At 40.4% G+C, this 20,355-nt stretch overlaps 1 protein-coding gene across 7 annotated transcripts in view; it reads left to right on the top strand.

Annotated features, from left to right (window-relative positions):
* ERAP1 (endoplasmic reticulum aminopeptidase 1) overlaps positions 1-20,355 on the top strand; it is a 42,243-nt gene that overhangs the window by 7,142 nt on the left and 14,746 nt on the right. For 3 of the 7 annotated variants that reach the window (XM_035014906.1, XM_035014903.1, XM_035014901.1), the window contains exons 2-11: positions 249-792; positions 2,762-2,900; positions 5,549-5,683; positions 8,324-8,444; positions 9,213-9,367; positions 9,710-9,823; positions 10,983-11,114; positions 13,180-13,311; positions 13,469-13,540; positions 14,902-15,056. In XM_035014906.1, the coding sequence (XP_034870797.1) occupies positions 266-792; positions 2,762-2,900; positions 5,549-5,683; positions 8,324-8,444; positions 9,213-9,367; positions 9,710-9,823; positions 10,983-11,114; positions 13,180-13,311; positions 13,469-13,540; positions 14,902-15,056 (1,682 nt within the window). In that variant the 5' untranslated portion in view covers positions 249-265. The remainder of the gene's footprint in view (positions 1-248; positions 793-2,761; positions 2,901-5,548; positions 5,684-8,323; positions 8,445-9,212; positions 9,368-9,709; positions 9,824-10,982; positions 11,115-13,179; positions 13,312-13,468; positions 13,541-14,901; positions 15,057-20,355) is intronic. The other 4 variants (XM_035014905.1, XM_035014907.1, XM_035014902.1 and 1 more) reach the window with 3 other exon arrangements.

The following is a 20,355-nucleotide window of genomic DNA, read 5'->3' as shown; positions in this document are numbered from 1 at the left end:
CTGACAAATAGAGTGCATTTAAACTTGGAGAGCCAAAGGATACTTTTTAATAGGTGTGAAGACTGTTGCTAACCAGTAACTTCTTTCTTCTGTGAATCAATAACATAGGGTAAAGACCTAGAACTTTTGAAAGTTTGTATCTATATCGGTTAATGCTGGGTAGATACATTGTGAAATTATGCTGTCTTGATAATATTTTAGTGACTCAATTTTTTTTGGGGGGGGGCTTTTATACATTTTGCCACTAGGTAGTTTGAACAAGAAGATGATATCTCTGTCCATCAGATGGCCACTGGCAACCATGCTGTTTCTACCGTCCTCACTGTTGATTCTCTTAACTGTGTCAACTCCTTCGTGGTGTCAGAGCAGTGACACGATGTCTCCAAAAGCTAGTAATGGGACTCCGTTCCCCTGGGAGAAAATGCGACTTCCTGAGCACATCATCCCAGTTTATTATGATCTCTTGATCCATGCAAATCTCACCACTCTGACTTTCGAGGGAACCACGGAGATAGAAATCACAGCCAGCAAGCCTACTAGTACCATCATCCTGCATAGTCACCTCCTGCAAATATCTAAGGCCACCCTCAAGAGGAGAGTCGGAGAGAGGCTGTCTGCAGAACCCTTGAGAGTCCTGGAGTACCCGCCTCATGAACAAATCGCACTTCTGGCTCCCGAGCCTCTGGCTGTTGGGATCCCGTACACACTTGTCATTGACTACACTGGCCATCTTTCTGAGCATTTAAATGGATTCTATAAAAGCACTTACAGGACCAAGGAAGGGGAAATGAGGTAGTTTTTTCTATTTTTTTTTTTTTTTTGTAAACTTCAAGTGCTGCCCATATTAAATTTGTTATTTCATATGGATTATTTCTTAAATCTCCCTTGATTGTTGAATATTTTGATTTTGTGTTTCATTTATATAGCTAAAAATAACCAATAGATTATTTTTCTTGTTTTTTGGATCTCATTTTTTTCATTCTGTTTTAACCAGTTTTCTTTCCTTCAGTTCTGTCAAAGTACCTGTTTGTTCATTTAATTAGATTTCTGGTATATAATAAACATTTTTAATTCTCTTAGCCTAGTATTAGTTTCCTAGAGCTGCTATAATGAAGTACCATAAACTGGGTGGCTTAGAACAACAGAAATGTATGCTCTCATAGTTATGGAGCCTAGCAGTCCAAAATCAAGGTATTAGCAGGGCTAGGCTCTCTCGAAATCTCTGCAAAGAATCCTTCCTTCCCTCTTTCTAGTTTATGGTGGCCATCGATTGTTGGCATTCCTTGGCTCGCACCAACATCAGTTTATCTGCCTCTGTTATCACATAGCCATTCCCCAAATTTCCCTCTTCTTATAAGGACACTAGTCTTATTAGACTAGGGCCCAACTTCATGGCCTCATCTTAATTTGATTACATCTGCAAAGACCCTATTTCCAAATAAAGTCATATTCCCAGATACGAGGGATTAAGACTTCCACATATTTTTGGAGGATGCAATTTATCACATACATACAGCGTATTAGAAGAAACATTTTTTTTCTTAGACCCTCATCTGCCTTGCTTTTGTTCTGTTTTTTAAGGAGGCAAACTATTTTGGGAGAATTTATACTGAATTTTATTTATTATTTTTAAAATTTATTTGAGAGAGAGAGTGAGCGAGAGAGAAATGGAGCAGGGGGAGGGGCAGACAGAGAGGGAGAAGCAGATTCCCCATTAAGCAGGGAGCCCGGCATAGGGCTCTATCCGAGGACTCCGGGGTCATGACCTGAGCCGAAGGCAGACGTTTAACCCACTGAACCACCCAGGCGCCCCAATGCTGAATTTTAAAATCAAATTTTATTTGCTAGTAGATTATATTCATTTTTCTGAGTCCATATTATTCTTTGGAGGTTAAAAAAAAAGTCAGATGCTACCAAAAAGAATTTTTTTAAAAAGTAAATTTTGTCCCCTATCACAGCCCCTAAATATAACTATTACTTTTATTTTGGGGAGCATCCTTCCAGACTTCTCTCTGGTTATGGATAAACATTATATAAATGGAGCTATGTTATATTTTCCATCCTATACGGGATCTTATTTTAATATGTTGAGGAAATGTTTCATATAGATGGCTATCACTATACATTATTTTAATGAGTTTATTATAATGTATGTGCAATGGTTTAACTAATACCCCATCAATGGAGATTAGGTTGTTTCCACGTTTTCAACAATAGCAATATCTTTGTAAATCATTTCCTTAGAATAAATGCCTACATATAATTGCTAAGTTAAAGGTCTACAGTCTTCTGATATCCCTTGTCATATTCCTCATCTGTAGCTAATACTGTATCTGGGAAGTCTTTTTAGAGCCGAAAAGCCAACAGATATGTCCCTTTAACTTACATTTCATTGATTATTAAGGAAGTTGAGCAGGTTTTGATATGTTTATTGACTATTTGTAGGTTCTTCTTCTGTGAACTGCCTGTTTATGACCTGTACGTGCTATTCCCCTTGGTTGCTGGTGTAGTCTTATTCATTTATAAGTGCTCATTATCTGTCAAGGCTGTTAAACCTTTGTCACATAGCTTTCAGTCCATTTTCCGTTTGTTACTCGTCTTTTTACTTAGTTTATGATAACTTCTGTTCTATGAAAGATTTTTTTTTTGTAGTGAAATCCATAATCTTATGGTATCTCTAGGAATTAAAAACCAAACACACATCTCTTTTAGAGTCCCTGGTGCTTTATTTGTATTTTTATTTCACTCACCATAATTTTAGAGTACTTGCATCAACACACTTTGAACCTACTGCAGCCAGAATGGCCTTTCCCTGCTTTGATGAACCTGCCTTCAAAGCGAATTTTTCAGTCAAGATCAGAAGGGAGCCAAGACACCTCGCCATCTCCAATATGCCACTGGTGAGTCTGAACTCCTGTGTATCTACTCATAGGAAAAATCCATTGATACGCGGTCACTTGCGTTACCCCAGTGACAATTAATATTCAGGTCACCTGTGTTATTTGTTTTATTGCCTGACAGCTAACTTTCCTTTCTTCATTTCCAACCTGTGCTTTTGTTTCAAGCAGTAATTTATCTGTAGTCAGAGAAAAAATTAGCCCTAAAAACAAGTAGGATTTTAGTCCAAGTGGCATTCCAGGTCCCTGGTACTGACAGGAGGGACACTATAGGGACTCAGGTCCGGTTTAAATGAGAGTGCCCTTCACAAAGCACTTTCCCCTTCCTTTTCTCATATGATCTTTTCAAGGGCATACTTTGTCACATAAGGGTATATTTCTAGTATATAGTTATTTTCTATAATTTCTATATAGGATATACTAATAATACCTAGATGATTTGTGACCATAGCCACGAAATTGGGCTGACAGAAAAAAAGTAATCTTTTTGGAGTATTATGGTACAAAAGGTAAGTAGTGATAGACAGTCAGTTCCCTTTACAGAGACCATCGTCCTCCAATTCCAAAGCCAATGTGGACAGCGTTCCATCTGATTTTCCCAAAAGTGGTGGGAGAATGGCTGTGCCAAATGAATAAAGCTACTCAGTACGTGCCACTGACCAATGATTCTGACAGCTTAGAAAAACTCGTCCACTGAGCTCTCAGCCTGCAACAGATGCGGATCAACTCCTGAAGCACACACAGCCTTTGTCCTCAGAGTTCGTGTGACGAGACTCACATGGAACAGATTCTGCCCAGAGTCTTAAAGGGTGTCCCCGCTCAACCCTGTGCTGGCCAGGGGGGCAAAATCTTAGCGTGGGACTCCGAGCGCCACAGCCAGCGTCTCGGACAGTACCTTGCAACCCTTAACACTCTGTAGACCACCAGCCCCCCACCCCAGCACTGAATACCTTAAAAATCCTTTCCACAAACAAGATTCTCACAGGCCCCCCTCAAAGGGCCATGCTCTGTGAAAAGTGCTCTTCAGCAGATCTCTACCAACTAAGAACTTCTGTCTATTCCACCCACATTTGTAGATGGAAAAAAAACAAACAAAAAACAGGGAACAATTACAGTTTTCCTGATAGAAATTTGAGATAGAGAACAAGCTTGTTCCAATTATCGTTCCATCCCCCAATGTTATGCCATTGCTCCCGGGTTTGTGAGTGAGTTCTCTCATTAGAGGATCAATCACAGCTTTGGGAGAATAAAGAAAAGGGGCAGATGAAATCAAGGGGGAGACTGATGACCAAAAAAGCCTGGTAGAGAAACTCGTAGGTTTGCAGCGTGAAGGCTGGGAACTCCCAAGGCTTCACAAAGATGCTGGAGCCTAAATCCATGGCTATCCAGGACCCATCTGTTAAGGAAAGGAAAATCTCTAATGTGGTCTGGCCTCTTGGACAGGAAAGCCCTCCCATTGGCAGAAATCTTATAGGACTAGCCTGAAGTCAGGCTGTGGACCCGGAGTTCAGGGGAAGGACAGTGCAGTCTCCAAGGATCTCTTTGGTGGCTGGAAAAGCAAATACTCCATCAGAACATTGAAGTGTATGGGCAGTGAGCAGGATTTCATCCCATTTAAAGTTGAGTTAATTAGCTTACTTTCCTAGTAAAGAGCACAACTTCAGGAATGAAACTTTTGGCTAGGGGTGGGTAGAAGGCATTTAAAAAGAAAAGGTAAGTTGGGGTTTTTCAAGAGTAAACCTAGGTCGGCTATCAGAGTCAGGGGAGCAGAGAGTGACCAGCAGACACCAGAACTGGTGGGTGGGTATTACAAAGAAGGATGAGAGCACAGAAAACTAGAGGTGGAAATAAGATTCCAGGGAAAATGCTTGTGTTCACCGGGCTAGTTCTTCTCTCCTTCTCCTTCTCCAGGGCCCTGCCCCACTGCTTGGTGTTGCCTGACGTATTAGACTTTCCTTTTGGGGAGCAGACCTCTTAGACTGTCCCTCCACCACCCCCACCCCACCCCACTGCAGGGCGGCTCCCTGACTGCACCTAAAGCAGATTCCAATGAAGCAAATCAAGAGTTTGGAGGAAGCTTGGCCGCATCAGGCCCAGGCATGTGTTACTTTCAATTTTGTAGGGAAACAGAAGCTCTTTTTAAGTTGTGCATGGTTACATGTTTGCCCATTGTGGAAAACAAATTAGACAGTGTTTTGCAGATAGTTCTCATACCTGTATTTAAGGTCAGGTGGTCTACATCTTGGCAAAACCAACAATCTCAATTTTGCTTTGTCCCATTCATATTATCAATCCTCATGTACCAAATATGGGCCAGTTTGCAACCATCTGGGGTATTGAAAAGAAATTTAGTGATGATAGTTGCAAAACTCTGTGAATATAATAAAAAAACCCACTGAACTATATACTTTAAAATGGTGAATTATATGGTATATGAATTGTATCTCCTTAAAAAAAACTGAGTAGAATGGCCTTAATATCGAAATTACAATCAGATACTGGAAAGAGAAATTTTAAGATAATTATACAAATGTTGTGCTGTATACTTTGAGTATTATGTCTGGTGGTTAGGAAATTTCCCTTTATCAAGTATTTTCAGTGTATTGGGTGATTGATGATTTATCTGATGATTTCAGTTATTCTGATTTTAGGTTGAATCTGTGACTGTTGCTGAAGGACTCATAGAAGACCATTTTGATGTCACTGTGAAGATGAGTACCTACCTGGTGGCCTTCATTATTTCAGATTTTGAGTCTATTAGCAAGATGACCAAGAGCGGAGTCAAGGTGAACCCTGGGATTGTCAGATTGTCACATAGGGTGACCAACTTGTCCTCATCTACCTGAGACTGTCCTGGCTTTAATATTGGGAGTCCCACATTTTGGGCACACCCCTGAGTCTTGGGCAAAAACCGGGGTGGTTGGCATCCTCTTGTCACAGATGCTGGTATTTACAATGAGGTTCTAAAAACAAAAACATGAAGAGGCTTGGCCTGGCCTCATTCATGGTTCTGGCTCCACCATTAGCTGGTTTTCTGTCCTGGGCCCTGCTCCCTGTGGAACTTAGTTTATACTTCTGCAAAATGTGTACATTGGACTAGATCCTGCAGGGGTTTCTGAAATTGTTTCTGGCTATCACTTTCTACAGTTCGGAAGTAAGTGTGATTGACTATCTGAACAGAGGATCTCTAGTCTTGAGAAGGAAGTAAAATAGAGCAGTTGGCTTAGAGTATTACATCGCTCTGGGGAGAGCAGTTGTGACAGTGAATACTGGAATACTAGAGAGAATATCTTGTTTCAAGGACTATTTGCCCTTTTCCTGGGTAACAAAGTATAGTGAACAACCTATTCAACTGTATGCTGGGCTCTAAATGCAAACAATTTTTTTTTTTTTTTGGAGGGGAGGGCTTTAATTTAATCTCATTTATTTGTGCTGGCTTTCACTGAGGCCTGAATATGTAGGACTTCTCTGATGAATAATCTTTTGTTCCCCTAGTGGTTCTTATTCTTGTAGAGATCTTTCTACTTACCTGGAGATTTGAAAGTGATGCTTGAGACTTGAATGTAGGGACCAATCTAAATTTCGCAGTGAAACTATCAGCAAAAACCCTCACCCATTGAATTGCCCACTTTGGGGAATCGTTTATGAAAGATTTCTTTAATAATGTCTCTTCCATACTGTGATATTGTGATTTATAATAAATATATATACATGGTCTTTATCCCAGTCCCTAGCATGGAGCTCCTAAATAAAATACTAGGAATTTTCTGATGACAGCTAGAAAGGTGTCTCTAGTTAGGTTAATGAGATGACTTGTGGAAAGCATGTAGGTAACCTAAGGATGGGGGTTGGTTGCCAGAGAACCAGCCATGTGATTGGAGGGTTGGAACTTTCAGTCCTGCCCCCTTGACCTCCAAGGGGGTGGAGAAGGGCTGGAGAGTGAGTTCAGTTACCGAGGGCTAATGACCTTCTTGGTCATGCCTGTGTGATGAAGCCTCCATAAAAACCCAAAAGACATTTCAGAGAGCTTCTGGGTTGGTGCAAGTGTGGAGATTCAGCGAGAGTGGCCTGCCTGGAGACTGTACGGCAGCTCTTTGCCTTTTCCTGTACCTTGTCCTGTGCTTTTCCTGTACCTTGTCCTGTTCCATCTGGCTGTTCCTGAGTCATGTCCTTTTATAGTGAGTTAAAGATTTCTCCAGTTTTGTGAGCTGCTCTTGCAAATTAATCACACCTAGAAAGGTGGTCATTGTAACTTCCAAACTATAGCCTATTGATCAGAAGCACAGATGGTAACCTGGAATTGTGAATATCATCTGAAGGGAAGGGGGGCGCAGTTTAGTAAGACTTAACCTTTATGTTGTGGAATCTGGTGCTATCTCTGGGTAGTGTCAGAATCAGGTTGAATTGTGGGACATCCAGGCGGTATTGCTGAACTGCTTAGAGGTGTGGGGTTAACCTGCACCCTCCCACACACACATACATTGGATTTGGGGCCCAGAACTCCTTTTACGTATTAGTAGTTATAGGCCTTTTATTTCTTTAAAAACATTAAACATACATTTTATATTCTAGTAACTGTCCTGTCTGAAGTCTTTGTGTGTCTGATTCTGTGGTTTGTTATTTCTGCTGGTTCTTGCTTATGGTGTCTAGTTCCTTTGTGTATATTGAATTTACACTGCCTGAGTTGAAGGTGGATTCTTCCAGAGAGAATTTGTTTGCTCCTGTCAGGTGACTGGGAGCATTTACGAACTCATGAACCACTTTAATTCAACCTATTAGCTTCAGAGTTTTGAACCCCCTGGTTAGTGTGAGTGCAGCTCCTAACCAGCATGAAGAGTAGCTTTTACTGATTTTCTTAGGACTTCCCTCGACCTCCCCCATATAGTACCAAGACTTGACTAAGGCATTTTTTCCCCTTGCAGTCTGCTTGAGGAAGGGGGTGGCTATTTTTAGTTTACCCTTATAGAAGGGCGTGGTCTTTTAGGGTCCAGCTTTATGCCTGGTGTGTCTTCTGTTGGGCTTCCACCTTGGGCAGGCTCTGGACTTGGTCTCCTATCCTCTGAGACCTTCAATGCTGTGAAGACCCAAATCTATCTGTATTAGGTTAGTGTCCTCAGGACAAAAGCTGGTGTAGTCCTCTGCTGTCTACGGAGGGTCCCACCCTCACTTTTGGCATCTAAGTTTTCTTTACTTTTCCACTATGTCATAAGAACATTTAAAAAGACATTTTTGTGGATGTTATCCAGCATGTTGTAGTTTTCAGAAGGGGAGTTGATCAGAAACAGCACTAAGACAAGAAATAGAACTGCTACTTTTCTTAATTGGCAATCATACTGCAGAAAATGAAGCCTTTGATGTCCATCTTCCATGCAGTTGTGGAGAGAAGCCACAATAGCATTTGAAGAGCTAACTATCTTTCTTTTCAGGTTTCCATATATGCTGTGCCAGACAAGATCCATCAGGCAGATTATGCACTGGATACCGCAGTGACTCTTCTAGAATTTTATGAGGATTATTTCAGCATTCCATATGCCTTACCCAAACAAGGTAAAGATTTTGCAGTTTTTGCAAATTGCGGCATTTGATGATGTCAGCTATGGATTATATCCTAATTGGCATTCCCGTGGTTATCTCAGCCCTTCAAGTCCTTAAACTCTGGCAGGTGTCGACCATCAGGTTGATCTTCTCACCCCTAATCTATACAGTAAATTCTAATTAGAGCAGAAACAGATCTTGATTAGGTTCTGAGGCACATATCATGGTGATCATTCTACCTTCTGACTTTAAAGATAAACCCAACTGGATTAGTGGGCAGACAGCAAAGGGCAGAAGCTGCATTTCTTTTTTTTTTTCATGATTGGCACATATTTGGTAGGAATATAGAGGGTGCTCAATAAATTTTTCTTAACAAATTTATACAGTGTAAGGAAAATCTGCATTTTCCTTCTTAAATGGGCTCTTCAGACCATTGTGTGTTTGAGATTTTAGGTGAACTGGAGTCTGGGGCATCCCAAGTCTAGTGGATTATTGAGGAAATTATTAAGAGTATTCAATCCCCAAACTCGTCAGACAGCTAGATAGGGAGTCTGGAGGCCTGGGGCCCACATCTGACTTGGTCACGCAGCAGCAGAGCAATTCAGTGAATCACAGAGCCTCTTTTTCTCGGTTGTGAAAGGTTCTTCCAGCCTAGAATAGGATTCTGCACAACCAGCCTGGCTTTTCTTAGGATCCCTACACCCATCCGTTCTGAAAGTTAGTGTGTACATGCAATGTGTCATTTAAAGACTGGAAACAGATTTGTGTGTCCTTCCCAAGATCTTGCTGCTATTCCGGACTTTGAGAGTGGTGCTATGGAAAACTGGGGACTGACCACATACAGAGAATCTAGTCTCTTGTTTGACGTTGAGAAGTCTTCGGCAGAAGATAAGCTTGGCATTACTATGATAGTGTCGCATGAACTCGCCCACCAGGTACACAAAGCTAATTATGCTTTTAAAAATTGTGGTGAAACTACATCTGTGTTGCTTTTATGGGACAGAAGAGACTTTTCATATTGACATATGAATTGGATCGATTATTTTCCTATGGAAAAAAGGCAAAGTAAAAAGAGTTCTTTAAAGCATTAGGTAGCATGTTTTAAAATGAACATGGAAAGGTTTTTCTTTTTACTTTGATAAAGTATTCTATAAATGTTGCTCATAAACTGGCATCGCACATGTGAAATCTTTCCTCCTGAATACCTTATGTTTATAGCTGTGTAGATCATCCAGTCTCCCTAGAAATGTGTGAACAATCTACTGTTTTCCTTTTAGTGGTTTGGGAACCTCGTCACCATGGAATGGTGGGATGATCTTTGGTTAAATGAGGGATTTGCCAAGTTTATGGAGTTTGTGTCGGTCAGTGTGACTCATCCTGAACTGAAAGTTGTAAGTATTTACTTATTTTTAACAGGTGGATCTGTTGTTTTATTCGGTGTTGCTGGAAAATACTTACTGATCCTCAGTGATAGAATTCATAGACATATTAACTCCTTGATAGTTGAGCTAGGAATCAGGTTCCCAAAATGGTAGTGAACTTTAAAGATATCACAAAGGCTTATTTCCAAACTGGATTGCTTATTTCCAAATCTGTGATTGTTAGGAAATGAAGTTAAATCTTACCCTCCTTTAATATCAAAGAAATAGAAGTAACGACAGCCTGTCTGTTGCATATCATTTTCTCAACCTTCAGGTTGTTCACTGAAGGATTATTAAGTACAGATTGCTGTTATTTCAATAGGATTCTACCTGTCAAATCAAACAGGATCCCATTTGCTCTGGATAACTGCACGTTTGTTTATATATGAGCCTACATTCAGGAGTCACAAACTGAAATGCTTTGAAACCTTTATGTGTTTTGTTTTTTTATCAGGTGTTTAACTTGTGAAAATCACATGCAATAAAGTTAAAAAGAAACTTCCTTTAAGTAAAAACAAAAAAACCTCAAACAGTCCTTTACCCTACTATAATTTTGACTTCTCATTTTCATCTTTCTGTACACACTTATTTATAGTTAACGTCTATATAACTGTTACACTACAATGGATCATAAATATTTTCCCATTTCCACATAACCCTTAATAATAAAAATGATTATGTGTGTATGTTATTCTATTAGGTAATATGCCCTAAAAAACCAGATTATACTTTGAGTTTGTTACCCATTTTTTTTTTGACCACATGGTTTAAAATCTAAATTTCTTTGCTTTAAAATAAGATGATTGGAGATGTTGCAATCTACACACTTTAGTTTGTTGTTTTGATACTATTTGGCTACAGGCATCATGGTTTTGTTTGTAAGAGAATATGGTCTTCTAAAGTGATAGGATTTAAGATGAACAAAATCTACAATGTTCACCTAAAATTGTTTCTTGGATGCTTTTTAGCAATAGCAATTCTATTTTATTTTGTAAACCCTATAAATACGGAATAGGTTTGGGCCAGAAATTTGAAGTATAAACCTATTACCCCAAACTAAACATCAGTCCTTTCAGATTTATTATCTAAAATAGAAATCACGTGGGTGATGTTGTCTTTGTCTCAACAGGACGATTATTTCTTCGGCAAGTGTTTTAATGTGATGGAGGTAGATGCATTAAATTCTTCACATCCTGTTTCAACAGCTGTGGAGGATCCTGCTCAGATTCGGGAGATGTTTGATGACGTTTCTTATGAAAAGGTAAAAATGGATGATAAGGGTACATTTTGGACATGAAACTGCTGAAGACTTGGGTGGAAAGATGATAGGTAGGCTTGTGGGTGGCTTTCCCTTCATAAGGAACAAGCCAGATTGAATGCCTTCTGTGCTGCCCAGGGTTGGCTGGAGTTCACTCTTTTTACGGCCTAACTTGCAGTTTGATTGGTAGTCCTGAAGATGATCTTTGAGTCGGTTTTTCATTTACTCTGTCATAAAATGAAAACTTACGGCCTTTAAAAACTCTGCCTCTTATTTATCATTCAACAAACGGGTCTTTTTTTTTTTTTTAAAGATTTTTATTTATTTATTTGACAGAGAGATAGCGAGAGCAGGAATACAAGCAGGGGGAGTGGGAGAGGGAGAAGCAGGCTTCCCGTGGAGCAGGGAGCCCGATGTGGGGCTCGATCCCAGGACCCTGGGATCATGACCTGAGCCGAAGGCAGACGCTCAATGACTGAGCCACCCAGGCGCCCATCAGTCTTCTTTTCTATGGTTATTTTTTTTTTTAAGATTTTTTTTTTTTTATTTATTTGAGAGAGAGAATGAGATAGAGAGAGCATGAGACAGGGGAGGGTCCGAGGGAGAAGCAGACTCCCTGCTGAGCAGGGAGCCCGATGCAGGACTCGATCCCGGGACCCTGGGATCATGACCTGAGCCGAAGGCAGACGCTCAATGACTGAGCCACCCAGGCGCCCATCAGTCTTGTTTTCTATGGTTGTTATTTTTTTTTTTAAAGATTTTTTTTTTTTAATTAATTTATTTGAGAGAGAGAATGAGATAGAGCATGAGACAGGGGAGGGTCTGAGGGAGAAGCAGACTCCCCGCTGAGCAGGGAGCCCGATGCGGGGTTTGATCCAGGGACTCCAGGATCATGACCTGAGCCGAAGGCAGTCACTTAACCTACTGAGCCATCCAGGCGCCCAACAAACGGGTCTTGATTGAGCCTCACCTTTGCACCAGGCAAACGTTCCTACCTCTCGTAGCTTCTAGCCTTTCGGCCCCTTCAGAAATGGTTGGTATTGTTGAACTGCCAAATACTGCCCTACACAATAAGTTTTATAACAGAATTGGAAATGGTTGCTAACATTTAATGGAAGATTTTATATAAAAATCTTTAGCTGGCTTCTCTGGACAAGGGACAGGAAAGCATTCCAGTCACACTGGTGACAGGGGGCCTGTGTATTTCCCTCAGCAATACAAGCCAGAGCTAAAGTCCTAGTTCCTCCTTCGTGAGATCAAGCTTCTGCTTTCCCAATTGTCTTTCCATTCCCAACCATTCTACTGTCTTCAACAAGGCAGAGAATGTCATTTATCATTTTATTTGGCCGATTTATTTGTAGTAAACAGAAGAGTATTTCTTCGATGTTTTCATCAGCAGTGCAGGGGAGGTAAAAACAGACCTACAGAGGCCTAGCTCAGTGGAACAGCTGAGCGAGCCCAGAAATAAACCCACACCTACATGGTCAATATTTTTGCATGTGAAAAGGGAGCTATAGTCGTGAGGGTGGAGGGGAAAAGACTCTTCACACAGGAATACAGGGTCTCGAGTCTTCTCTTGCTCCTTTTCCCTGTGTTCCTCTGGCCCTCTCTGCTCGGGGCTGCCTGCCCTCCCCCGTTCCTTAACCAGTACCTCCGCTTCCATCTCTTGTTGGAGTTACTTTCCCCACTGCCGCTCCAGAGCGGCCCCAGGGAAGGCAGGACGTGGTACCAAGTGTTGGTTCAGCACCACTGTGCCCTGCCCTGTGGATAATGGGCAGTGGTGGTCATTGGCCCTGTGGGGAGGCTTGGTTGCTGTTAGAAAATGATGGCCCTAAGGGACTAAGAAGAGAAACAGTCCCATTCAATCCCTTGCCTAGACAGGGCCAGGTTTACCCACTTCTTTGAAAAAATTTTTTTTCTGTAAACCCACTTTCTTTAATTGTGTCACAAATCACCAGACTTTGAAAATGTTACCGCAGTTGCATTTTGAAAGAATTCCTCCAAAATAAAAGTGTGGCGGCAGATTAGATGATGGTTAAAGTAACAGTTACCTACGTTGTCTTTTCAGGGAGCTTGTATTCTGAATATGCTAAGGGATTATCTCGGTGCCGACGTATTTAAAAGCGGTATTGTACAGTATCTCCAGAAGTACAGTTACAAAAACACAAGGAATGAGGACCTGTGGAATAGTATGGCAAGTGTGAGTATGGTTTTGTTTATATCTGCGTTGGGGATCACCAGGCTTATTACCATATTGTGGTTGGTGGTTTTTTTCCTACACCTTATTAATCCCTCTGAGAAGAATCCTGAGTGTTCTCTAGAGAACCAAGAATAACACGTTTGGTTTTGGTTTTTAGATTTGCCCTACAGATGGCACAGAAAGGACGGATGGCTTTTGCTCCAGGGGTCCACATTCATCTTCAGCCTCAGTAAGTTTTTACAGCTGTATGTCGTACCCCAAAGCTCATATGTTTATGCCGTATTCTTTGAAGGAAACCTCTGGGCCAACCTCTCTGAAGTCCTTCATTATATCACTCTAACTCCACATAAGATTGTGCTTAAACTGTAGCTGACTGACAGTCTTTTTACAGTTTCTCTTAAAAGCTGTCTACGCAAGGGAGTTGCATAACCTTTGTGGGTAACACATATCACTGGTACTAATTTGTTCAGCTTCGTTCTCTGGAAAGCAGTGAATTTATGACCTGTTTCTGTGGTAGACTGGGGCTTTATCCGTCAGGCCACGTGGGTCCTTTCCATATCTCTTCATCTGTGGAAAAAACAAATAGGGGCAGCAGGCATCCTTGAGCACTTACTACGTGTCAGGCATGTGCTAAGCACTTGACTCCTTTACGTCTCAGGGTAAACCTGTGAGCAGGGTACTTCTTAGCTTAACAGATGGGAATGTGAAATCCAAAAGCATATGTTGAGTAAATTGCAGTGTGGGGATTGAATTTAGATCTAACTCATGTTTTTAACTGCTAAGCTATAAAGAATTCATAATATTTGAGTCCCAAAACAACGTGAGTCTGTTTATCTGGACTTGTGGAGTATTTTCATAGGCAGTGGAGGTTGAGTCTAGAGATTCAGCTAAATTTTATTCACCATATTTTCATTTTTGGGAGCTTTTTGGTTTTTAGAGATCACTTTACTCCGTGATTTCTAGGGGGTTTTTTTTTGTTTGTTTTGCCTTTTGTGAACATTTTTTTTTTTTCCAGTGTGAATTTTATCTTTATTTTTATTCATTTTTATTTTATTTTTATTTATTCATATTCATTTTTATAAAACAAATGCATTATTTGTTTCAGGGGTACAGTGGATTTGTTATGTAGTGTATTTTATCCTTTGGCTCTTAAATATCCTTAGAAGCTTTTTTAGTATCGAAGAATGTATCGGCTTTTGAGTTTACAACTGCTGAGTGTGGACCATCTTGATGTTAGCACCTGGGAAGCACAGGCTAGTGGCTGAACATTTTTTCCCACCTTGCTTGTCTGAGCCAGCATTGCTGGGTGCAGCGAGCCAAGCCCAAGGGATGCCCAGTAGAACCGGACACAGTACCTGCTCGTAAGCCGTGACCTGTACCTGTGGGTAGAGGAAGAGAACGGAAAAGCAAGCAGTCCGCGCTTGGACAGGAAGGCCACGGCAGCGCGCGGTGTGGGGAAGGGAGGTGGGCAGGGGCTGGCGAGCAGAGCAAGGGGTCAGGGGTTGTCAACAGGTAGCCGCCCCATGAGCGCAAGCCTGGGCTCTCCAGCGTTGGGCGAGTGCTCACGGATCTGTTTTCTGTCTGGATCAGCACTGGCGACAGGAGGGCCTTGATGTGAAAACCATGATGAACACGTGGACGCTGCAGAAGGGCTTTCCCCTGATAACGGTCACGGTGAGGGGGAGGAACGTGCACATGAGGCAGGAGCACTACAGGAAAGCACCCGAGGACGCCTCAGAAACCGGGTAACGTTCAGGGTGGAAAACTTGGGGCTGTTGCCTCCGTAACACCTGCCTTGTGCAGGGAAACTGTATTTTTCAGACTGCTCTTGTCTTGACCGCTAAAATATTTCAGTTAAATCTCTGTATCCTGTGAAGTCGAGTTACACACCACCATCTTCCCAAGAGGATAAATGTGGCTTTCAACCTTGGTTCATCTCAGTAAAGTTGATAATGTATCAGTATTTTAACATTCCCGTGTTCTGTAGTTTGATGGGATGGTAATTCCGGTTACTGACTGGAAACAGCTCTAAACTAAGCAACTGCCACTAAATGCCGATAGTGCCTGGCATTTGGGTTGGAGCTGAGGACATAAACGTTCAGGTGGTTTCTGGGGATTAGGAGAGCCTGTGTTTTGGAAGTCTACATTAGATCCTGGAGCCTGTTTGTTGGTTTTAACACTCCAGAAGGACATCACTGGAAAGGAGATAGTACACCTTGACTGACCCTAGATGGACAGTACTTAAAAAAAAAAAATTTGTTTTTGAAATACTTTCAGACTTACAGAGAAGCTGCAAGAAGAGCACAAAGAATGCTCGTGTATTCTTTACCCAGATACACATATGTTAACTTTTTTTTTTTTAAGATTTTATTTATTTATTTGACAGAGCACAAGCATGGGGAGCAGCAGGGCCTGAGGGAGAAGCAGCTCCCCGCTGAGCAGGGAGCCCGATGCGGGGCTCGATCCCAGGACTCTGGGATCATGATCTGAGCCAAGGCAGATGCTTAACGACTGAGCCACCCAGGCGCCCCACATGTTAACTCTTTACCACATTTGCTTTATCATTCTCTCTCCCCCTCCCTCCCCTTCTCTCTTTACATCTAACCTGAAATATGTATATAAAACCTAAAATAGAACCTTTCCATGTAAAATCCAAAATATCAGTTAAAAATATGCTCTTTATCTTTTTGTATCCTCTCTATATAACATGTATATTATTATAATTGACAGTGTCCTATTTCAGATATACATCATACTGATTCAGTATATTTATACATTGCAAAATACCAACGATAAGTCTTATTACCATCTGTCACTAAAGTTATTACAATACTATTGACTGTATTCCTTACACTGTACATTACATCTCATGACTTATTTATTTTAAAACTAGTTTGTATTTTTTAATCTCCTTTACCTATTTCACTCCCCCCCCCCACTGCCCTGCATCACCCCCCATAACCAACCGTCTGTTTTCTTTATTTGAGTCTTTGTTTTGTTTTTCAGATTACACGTATAGGTGAAATCATACGGTATTTGTCTTTATCTGTAGGACTTCTTTCACTTAGCATAATATCCTTGAGGTCCATCTCTGTTGCAAATGGGAAGATTTCATTCTTTTTTATGGTTAATACTCCATTGTGTGTGTATGTACGTATGTGTATATATACAACTTTTTATCCATTTATTAGTGGACACTTAGGTTGCTTCCGTATCTTGCTATAGTTAATGCTGCAGTGAACATACAGGTGCATGTATCTCTTCAGATGAGTGTTTTCTCTTTCTTTGAATAAATACCCAGAAGTAGGATTCCTGGATCATAGTTTAGTTCTATTTTTAATTTTTTGAGCAACCTACATACTATTTATGATAGTGACTGCACCAATTTACACTCTCACCATCAGGAAAATGGAGCTTCCCATTTCCTCAGCATTCTTACCTATACTTGTTATTTTTATTACTTTATTTTCTTTTCATCATGATAACTGTACTCTTGAATCCCCATCACCTATTTCACCCATCCCCTCCCACCCACCTCCCCTCTGGTAACCATCAGTTTGTTCTCTATAGTTAAGAGTCTGTTTCTGTTTCCTGGTTTCTCTCTTTGTCCTTGTTTGTTTTATTTCTTAAATTCCACATATGCATGAGATCATACGATATTTTCGTCTTTCTCTGACTTACTTCGCTTAGCATTATACTCTCTAGTTCTATCCATGTCGTTGCAAATGGCAAGACTTCATTTTTTATGGCTGAGTAATATTCATTATATATACCATATCTTTATCCATTCATCTATTGATGGCTACTTGGGCTGTTTCCATAATTTGACTATTATAAATAATGCTGCTATAAACATTGCGGTGCATGTATCCCTTTGAATTAGTGTCTTCATATTCCTTGGGTAGGTACCCAGTAGTGCGGTTGCTGCATCATAGGGGTAGTTCTATTTTTAATGTTTTGAGGAACCTCCACACTGTTTTCCGAGTTGCTGCCCCAGTTTGCATTCCCACCACCAGTGCACGAGGGTTCCCCTTTCTCCACATCCTCACCAACACTTGTTTCTTGTGTTTTTGACTTTAGCCATTCTGACAGGTGTGAGGTGATATCTCATTGTAGTTTTGATTTGCATTTCCCTGGTAAGTGATGTCAAGCATTTTTTCATGTGTCTGTTGGCCATATGGATGTCTTCTTTGGAGAAATGTCTGTTCATGGCTTCTCTCCATTTTTTAATTGGATTATTTGTTTTTTGGCTGTTGAGTTTGATAAGTTCTATATATTTTGGATACCCTTTATTGGATACATCATTTGCAAATATCTTCTACCATTCCACAGGTTGCATTTTAGCTTTGTTGGTTGTTTCCTTTCCTGTGCAGAAGCTTTTTATTTTGACGTAGTCTCAATAGTTTATTTTTGCTTTTATTTTCTTTACCTTAAGAGACCTATCTAGAAAGAAGTTGCTACAGCCGATATTAGAGACCTTACTGCCTGTGCTCTCTTCAAGGACTTTTATGGTTTCAGGACTCGCATTTAGGTCTTTAATCCATTTTGAGTTTATTTTAGTGTATGGTGAAAGAAAGTGGTATGGTTTCATTCTTTTGCATGTAGCTGTCCAGTTTGCCAACACCATTTGTTGAAGAGCCCTTTTCGCATTGTTTACTCATTCCTCTCTTGTCGAAGATTAATTAAGCATATGATCATGGGTTTATTTCTGGGTTTTCTATTCTGTTCTATTGATCTGTGTGTCTGTTCTTAGGCCAGTACCATATGGTTTTAATTACTACCATTTTGTAATATAACTTAAAATCTGGCATTGTGATACCTCCAGTTTTGTTTTTCTTTTTCAAGATTGCTTTGGCTATTTGAGGTCTTTTGTGGCTCCATACACATTTTAGGACTGTTTGTTCAAGTTCTGTGAAAAATGCTGTTGGTGTTTTGATAGGAATTGTGTTAAATCTGTAGATTGCTTTGTGTGCCATAGACATTTTAACCGTATTTGTTCTTCCATTCCATGAGCATGGAATGTCCTTCCATTTCTTTGTGTCGTCTTGAATTTCTTTCATCAGTGTTTTATAGTTTTCAGAATATAGGTCTTTCACCTGTTAGATTAAGTTTATTCCTAGATACTTTATTGTGTCTGGTACAATTGCAAGTGGGATTGTTAATTTCATGTTCGGCTGTTTCATTATTAGTGTATAGGAAGGCAACAGATTTCTGTACATTGATTTTTGTGTCCCACGACCTCACTAGACTCAGATATCAGTTCTAGTAGTTTTTCAATGGACCCTTGAGAATTTTCTATGTATGGTATCGTGTCATCTGCAAATAATGAGAATTTTATTTCTTCCTTGCCAATTTGGATGCCTTTATTATTTTTTTTTATGTTTTCTGATTGCTATGGCTAGGACTTCCAGTACTATGTTGATTAAAAGTGGTGAGAGTGATCTCCTTCTCTTGTTCCTGACCTTAGGGGACAAGCACTCCGTTTTTCACCATTGAGTACAATGTTGGTTGTGGGTTTGCATATAAGGCCCTTATTATGTTGAGGTATGTTTCCTCTAGACCTACTTTGCAGAGGGTTTTTATCATGAATGGATGTTGTACTTTGTCCAATGCTTTTTCTGCATCTTTGAAATGATCCTATAGTTTATCCTTTTTCTTATTGATGTGATGTTTCATGTTGATTCTGTGTGTGTGTGTGTGTGTGTGTGTGTGTGTGTGTGTGTGTGTGAGAGAGAGAGAGAGAGAGAGAGAGAGAGACTGAGCCACCTTTGCGTCCTGGGAATAAATCTGGCTTGATTGTGGCGTATGATTTTTTTTTTTTAATGTATTGTTGGATTCAGTTTGCTAATACCTTGTTAAGGATTTTTGCATCTATATTCATGAGAGATACTGGTCTGTAGTTCTCTTTTTCTTATTTCTATTGTGGCCTTTTCTTTTCCTCTTAAGATTCCTTAACATTTCTTGTAAGGCTGGTTTGTGGTCACGAACTCCTTTATCTTTTGCTTATACTGGAAACTCTATCTTTCCTTCTCTTCCGAATAATAACCTTGCCGGGTAGGTTATTCTTGGTATTAAGTTTGTCCCTTTCAGCACTTTAAATATATTCTGCTACTCCTTTTTGTCTGCAGAGTTTTTGCTGAAGACTAAGCTGATAGTCTTAGGGTTTCTCTTGTATGTGAGTTTGTATTTCTTTTGCTGCCTTTAAGATTTTCTCTTTAATTGTTGACATTGTAACTGAAATGTGTCGTGGTGTGAATCTCTTTGGATTTCTCTTGCTTGGGAGTTTCTGTGCTTTGGGGGCCTGTATGTTTATTTCCTTCCCCAGGTTAGTAAAGTTTTCAACCATTATTTCTTTAAGTTTTCTGCCCCTTTCTTCCCTCTTCTTCTGGGACCATTATAATGTGAATGTGAATGTCACTTGCCGTTTGATCAGAGGTCCCTTATATACTGTTCTCATTTTTGTTTTCTTTTTGCTATTCTGATTGGGTGATTTCCACTGTTCAGTCTTCTAGATTATTGATCTGTTCTGTATCATCCAATCTGCTGATGGCTTGTATTGTATTTTTCTTATTATTCAGCTCTGTGACGTCTATTTGGTACTTAAATTTTCTAACTCTTTATTGAAGTTCTCACTGTATTCTTCCATTTTAGTTCAGTGAACATCTTTATGACCATTATTTTGAACTCTTTATCAGGTAAATTACTTACCTGTTTCATTAGGTGTTTTTTTTTTTCCCCCTGGGATTTTTTCATTTTCTTTTGTTGGGAATATAATCCTTGGTGTCCCTAGTTTGTTTGACTTCATAGGTCTATTTCTGTGTAACCTGCATAGGTTGTGTGTGCCTTGTGGCTTTGGCTGTCCAGCTGAAGCTGGAGTGGATGGGGGGAAATGCCCCAGGGCAAAATGCACCAAGGCTGTCCTGGTGAGATGGCTGGAGCCAGAGAGGGCATGGGCCCAGGATTCCCAAACACTGTGCTGGAGCTGCCCTGGTGAGACAGCTAGAGCTGGAGTGCACATGGACTGGGGAGCTCTGAGGCACTCCT

The sequence above is a fragment of the Mirounga leonina genome, unplaced genomic scaffold (assembly GCF_011800145.1).
Source record: "Mirounga leonina isolate KUSES-001 unplaced genomic scaffold, KU_Mleo_1.0 Mir_168, whole genome shotgun sequence".
In the NCBI taxonomy this organism is placed as follows: Eukaryota; Metazoa; Chordata; class Mammalia; order Carnivora; family Phocidae; genus Mirounga; species Mirounga leonina.
Note: the sequence above shows the minus strand (reverse complement) of the source record. Positions and strands in the feature narration are given on the sequence as shown.